Source organism: Chinchilla lanigera, unplaced genomic scaffold (genome assembly GCF_000276665.1).
Source record: "Chinchilla lanigera isolate Chin_1 unplaced genomic scaffold, ChiLan1.0 scaffold00059, whole genome shotgun sequence".
Classification (NCBI taxonomy): Eukaryota; Metazoa; Chordata; class Mammalia; order Rodentia; family Chinchillidae; genus Chinchilla; species Chinchilla lanigera.
Window position 1 is genome coordinate 10,641,013 of NW_004955460.1, and position 5,914 is coordinate 10,646,926.

The window sequence follows — 5,914 nt, forward strand, 5'->3', positions numbered from 1 at the left end:
GCATCTGCACAATGTGACAGTATGTTTCTGTGCTCTGCCCGCTCCTCCCCAGTGGCAGCACGGGGCTTGGTTCAGGGTGTGCGTGAATTCCACCAGCGAGTCCTACATGTCCCTGCCCATGGCTAAGATCTCCGGCAGAGGACGCACTGGGGAAGGCTTTGTTGAAGGAAGGAGTGAATGCCAGCTCCATCTGTAGACCAAGGCCATGCAGAGTCGCTAGTGGACTCCGTGCGACAGCAGAAAGGCTCACTGACTGAAAAGGATTGAGCTGCTGTTTTCAGAATGTTCACAAGACCCACACTCAGCAGCCAGCTCCCTGAAGGCAGTTAGGTAAAGAGAAGCAGACGAGGAACTAGAGTCCAAAATGTGCCACCAGCAGGGCCTTGAGGACAGGGCTGCTGGAATGCAGAGGGTGCGAGATAAGGGAAGGATGAACACAGTGGGGGAGTCTCGTTTTCTTTGCAGTACCGGGATTGAATGTAGCTGTTTATTGCTGATCAACATCCCCACTCCTTTTTAAAGTTTTCACTGGGAAACAGGGTCCCTGCATCCGCCTAAGTTGCCCAGGCCTGGCATTCTCCTTCCTCAGTCTCCCAGGGAGCATTGCTTATGGATGTGCACCGCCACACCTGGCTTTGTTTTTTGAAGGAAGTTCTCACTGAGTTCCCCTTGGGCTTGAACCCCTGGCATCAAATAACCCCACCCCCAGAGCATCCTGAGTGGCTGGGAATACAAGTGTGCACCACCAGAGCCATGGAGGTTTGGATGTTTGGAAGATGTGGAATTTTTACTCAGGTTCAAAGTATGAAGACGTGGACAGGAAACAGGAAATGAAGACAGACAGAAGGGTATTTATAGGAGCAGTGAAAGAAAGGAAGGAAATACAAGAGGATGAGGTGGCTTGGGTGTAGAGAGATTGTAGAGCGGGTGAGTTCCAGGGGACACCTCCAGCCTTGGTTAGGGAGAAGTACTTGGTGATGCAGTAGCTAAAGGCAAGTGAGCTGTGGGCTGGTCTTCGAAGGCTGCTCAGGCAGCACAGAGCCGCTCCCTGTCTGCCTGGCTTGTGGAGAGAGACCAGCACAGCCCACGTTACGCTCAGTGCGGGCCTGTAAGGAGGGGACGCATGGGGCATGGGTCTTGGGAACCCAGAGCAGGGGACAAAACAACATATGGTATCACAAAGGAAAGAGACCCTGGAAGGTTCAGAAATGGCTGCCCTCGGGCCTGAGGGCCAAGGCGCAAGTGTGGTTTCTTCCTGCCTCTGCCGTCTGGGGCTCTGTTTCCCCTGGTGGCTTCCATTAACTAACATGAGCGTAGACTGCAAGGTTTCCTCAGAGAAGTCGGGCGCACTGTAGCGTGATGCCCCTGTCCTACAGAGTCAGCAGGACAGAAAGGTTTAAACCCAGAGGCCAGGCTAGAGTCCCCTCCCCACCCTCAGGGGTGGACCGTGGCTGTGGGGGAGGCCCAGTACTCACAGCGCCAGGAAGAAGTGGATCCTCTGGTACTGCCAGGGCAGGAGGCCGGCCCGGCTGAAGTAGGCGATGACCATGGCCAGGAGATACTGCGGGGGGAGAGAGGACGGTCAGCAGGCACAGCTGGAGGAGGACGGGTGTGGGGACGTGGACTGGGAGGGGGCGGCAGGGCCCCAGTCAGAGAAGACACCCCAGTGTCGGGCATCCTGGTCATTGGGGGAAAGTCAGGGATCTATGGTTATTTACAAATGAGCGCAGTGAGAAGGGAGGCCATGATGCCCAGATATCACCTCCAAGAGTCTTTTGGGGACAGGGCACTGAAGGCACTTGCATCAGAAGGGGGTTTTTTTAAGTGAGAGAAAATGGGTTCCCTGAAAGCTGAGGAGGGACCAGGAGCTCCATGCAGTCCCAGCTAGACAGAGAAGCCATAACCAGGAACACGGTGCCCTGGGCTCAGCTCACAGAGGACCCAGGCAGAGCGGGGTGTTGCGCCCACCCAGCCTCCAGGCCCAGGCAGGCCCGGAAGGGAGATGGTGCTGTGTCCTAAGGGGGCCCAGGGTGGAGGCAAAGGTGGAAGCTCCCAGAAGGGATTGTGGGGCCGGGGCCTTGTCCTCCCTGGGCTGTGCCACAAAGAGCCCAGCTCAGGGAAAAAGACCTTACCTTGTCAGAGGCCCTCAGGCCTCCATCCCAGGCCAGGAATATCTTGATGACTGGATCCTCTGTGAAGAGAACACAGTGTTAGACTGTGACCCGGCAAAGGAGTCCGGGGTGTGGGAAAACAGGTCCCACAGCTGCCTGCGAAAAGGTCCTGGATGAGGCCAGGGTCATGCAGATGGGAAGGGGAGGAACAACACTGAATGACCAGGGGCAGGGATCATCCTGAGAATCTGAGAGGAGCAAACGGGTGAGGGCCCGGGTAGCAGCAACCATCTGCCACATTAGGACCTCAGGAGAAGGCCAAGGTGGCCTCTCATGACACGTGAAGGCACCGCTTCCGAAGTCAGGGGCATCCTGAGCATGTGCTCTTGTGATGGTCGCAGCTGTATGACAAGGACCTCATTCCCCTCCACTGCTATGACCACTTCCCTTCAGGAAAGTGAGCAGAGCCGGGCGTGGTGGCCCATGCCTGTAATTCCAGCACTTGGGAGGCTGAGGCAGGAGTATTGTTGCAAGTTCGAGGCCAGCCTGGGCTACAAAGTGAGCACAAGGCCAGCCTGAACTGCATAGCGAGACCTTGTCTCAAAAACACCAAAAAAAAAAAAAAAAAAAGGAAAGTGAGCAGTTCCTCTCTATCAGGTGGGCTGGTTTGAACCATGCTTTGTGATCAAGTGGGAATGTGTTTTGAGGACTGCGTCATCCCCTCCAGAGTGGGGAAGGAGGACACTGGAGTCCTCCCAGAGTGGCCCACTCAGGGCTCTGTGTGCTCTTCCCATGGGTGAAGGAAGGGACTGGAAGGGGCTTGCATTCCTCAGAAAGGGGTGGGGGGCGGTGTGCGGGGTCTCCTTACCCAGCAGCCTGGTGAAGGCCGCGTGGTGCTCGGGCAGCACTGAGGACGGGCGCTTCCTCTGCATGGTCCCCTTCAGGCCACAAGGCTTCTCTCTGACACCCATGTGGGTAAAAGGCCCAGGTCGTGGACATCGCAATGGTTCTCTCTGCTCCTCTTCCATCAGGGACAGATACTCCCTCCACCTCTTGCGAGGTGGGAGCCTGATGTATTCCTGGGGGGCTACCTCAGAGCACTGGGGGCCTCCCCTCCTGTCCTCAGGGGCCTCTGAAGAGCTCTCCCTCTTCCACTTGTGGCCAGAGGACCGAGGTGAGAGGCTGGGGTTTCCCATCAGGGCTGAGGCAGAGGCCCCCTGGGGACCCTCCTGCTGCTCCAGCTCTGATTCTGATTCTGATTCTGATTCTGAAGAGGAGCCATCTTCCTGTTCATCCTGGACAGGCGACTGAGGCCCGAAGTAGGGTGCCAGCCTAGGGGCGCCACTGGAGAGACCCCCCAGGTCCTCCTGCAGCTGCTCCCCAGACTCTGAGGAGCAATCTCTCTTCATTTTGTGAAGACAGGTCCAAGACTGGAGGCTCAGTGATCCAAACAGACCTGAGGAAAGAAACCCAGGTTCACCGTGAAGCATGCGCCTTTGGGATTCAGCCTTTGACCGTGTGTTTTGGCTTGGATCTAGATGTCCCCCACAGCCTCATGTGGTCATAGTGGGGAGATTTGAAGGTGACTGGATTTGGGTGTGTGAATGTTGAGAAGGTGTGAGGTTGGGATGATGGGTGTTCCACCCCGGGCATGGGCGGCACCAACCTATAGGTTTGTAGACTGGATGGAATATAAAGGGACAGGAAGAGGGCAGACCTGCTGTTGCAGCTGCTGCTGCTTGTCTGGTGCTGCTCCCTGCCTGCTGTGCGATGCCCCTCTGCCATACTACCTTTCCTGGGAGTCAGCCGATGAGCGGAAGGAAATCTTTCTTTAACTTTGGTTATCCAGTGTTTGTCTCAGCAACCATCTCACCCCAACTCCCTCCTGGAAAATAAACCCCAACCTTCTTCCGTGGTTGTTCCCTCCAAGGCCTGCTGATCTCCATCTGCCCCAGTTCTCCTTGCCACTGTCTCTTTACCCTGCCTACAAATTCTTCCTCATGCAGACACTTTCCCTCATTGGGGAGAGACGCTGCTGCGCCACCTCTTCCCCTGTTCATTCTTAGATCTCATCTTTTGACCCCTTTCTGGCTCTGCAGCTTTTCTATGCATTGTCCTTCCTCTTAGCTTCTTTTCTCATTGCTGAGACAGAATACCCGACAGTTCATGGCAGGCAGAAGGCAGCAAAGCAGTGAAGTAGCAAGCAGCAAGCACCCGGCACCAGCCTCTTTCTTTGCATTCTATTTTATCCCTGCTGAGGCACCCTGGATTCTACCCAGAACTATGCCAAACACCAGTCTGTGGAGCAATTTATAATCACACACCCGTGATCTCAGAATCACACACTCTACATCCAGCCACTCCTGGAAAGCCCCACCTATGACTGCATGAGGTTTTGGGTAGACATCTAGACAGGAGCCGTAACAGTCCTCCTTGTCCTGTTTCCTGTCTCATCTGTCTCCTATCCTGGCCTTCATGAGGCCCTCCTTCCTTGTCATACTTCCCATTCACTGGTCACCTTCTGTGACCTCTTCTGTCTCCAGCCCCCTCGCATGATTGTCCCGGGACCTCATCATCCACCACCACCACCTCAAGGCATATCCAAGAGAGACAGGTTGGGAACTCTGGTCCTCACACTGGAGGATGGTTGACCAGTGCTCATGAGTTCTGCCAAACACCACCTTCCCCTCCACAAAACACAGACTAATCTGCCCACACCCTGCTTCTACAATTCAGCTGAACCTAAGCCACTGCCTCTTCTCCAGGGAGGACACAAGTGGAGACCATCTCTGAGAATTGGCGGCCCGCACTCTCCCGCCCCATGCTGCCAATCCCCATGGGCTTTGAACCTCCTCATCAGGGAGGTCTGAAGCCTCTGAGGTGATCGTGTACTCCATCTCCGTAGCCAGTTTGATGGAAAACACACCTGACTACCAGACTGGACATCTGGGGTCTGGGCCATCTCCTGCCACAGGCTCCAACTATGTCTGCCATCCTAGTGTCCCCTCAGGACCTGCAGCTTGCTGTCTCTCCTCCCCTCAGCAGATACCACGTGGTGTCCACTGTCAACTCTAAACACATGCGGTCCTCCTGCCCTCTGTGCTTTCCCCCATCAGAGCATAGGCTGGTGGGAGAGGCAGCAGAGTGGGCAGGGTATTTAGGGAGAGCAGAAACAATAGGACTCCATCAGCAGGGCCTGAGTACTGACAAAAATGCCCGCGGCACTGGCTTTCGGACTGGAAAATTTCAGTGAAAACACTCAGTTCAGCCAAGCTTTTCTGCCCAATGTCCACTGCCCTTTTCTGCATTTAGGGATCTGTGTCAGAGACACATCCTCCCTCCTCAGTTACCTGTGTGTTCCAGAGACTTCATGGGTGGGCTGGGCATGGTTGGGCAAGTCTGAAATTCCAGTAATCGGGAAGCTGAATCAGGAGGATTGCTGCAAGGTTGAAGCCTGGACCACGTATCAAGACCCTGTCTCAAAGAAAAAAACCAGTTTATCAGTCAGTGCTTCCTAGAGACACAGATCTTTTTGTTTTATTTTTTATGTCTTTGAGACAGGGCCTCACTATGCAGTTCAGGCTGGCCTTGAACTCACTTTGTAGCCCAGGCTGGTCTTCAACTCGCAAAGATCCTCCTGCCTCAGCCCCCTGAGTGCTGGGATAACAGGCATGAGCCACCATGCCTGGCTAAAGACACAGATTTAATGCAAGACAGATAGATATATAAGATTTTATAAGATTGACTTACAAAGGCTGCCCAGAATCTTGCGTGGATCAGTGGAAAGGTCCGTCTGTATGCTG

General features: G+C 54.7%; 1 protein-coding gene across 1 annotated transcript; it reads right to left on the reverse strand.

Moving 5' to 3' along the window:
• Window positions 1–1,471: 1,471 nt before the first annotated feature.
• Window positions 1,472–3,520, reverse strand: LOC102020223 (speedy protein E4-like). The gene is made up of 3 exons (XM_005397967.1): window positions 2,980–3,520; window positions 2,133–2,191; window positions 1,472–1,561 (listed from the first exon to the last, which is right to left on the reverse strand). The coding sequence occupies exons 1-3, from the start codon at window positions 3,518–3,520 to the stop codon at window positions 1,472–1,474; spliced, it is 690 nt and encodes a 229-aa protein (XP_005398024.1).
• Between the last annotated feature and the right edge of the window lie 2,394 nt (window positions 3,521–5,914).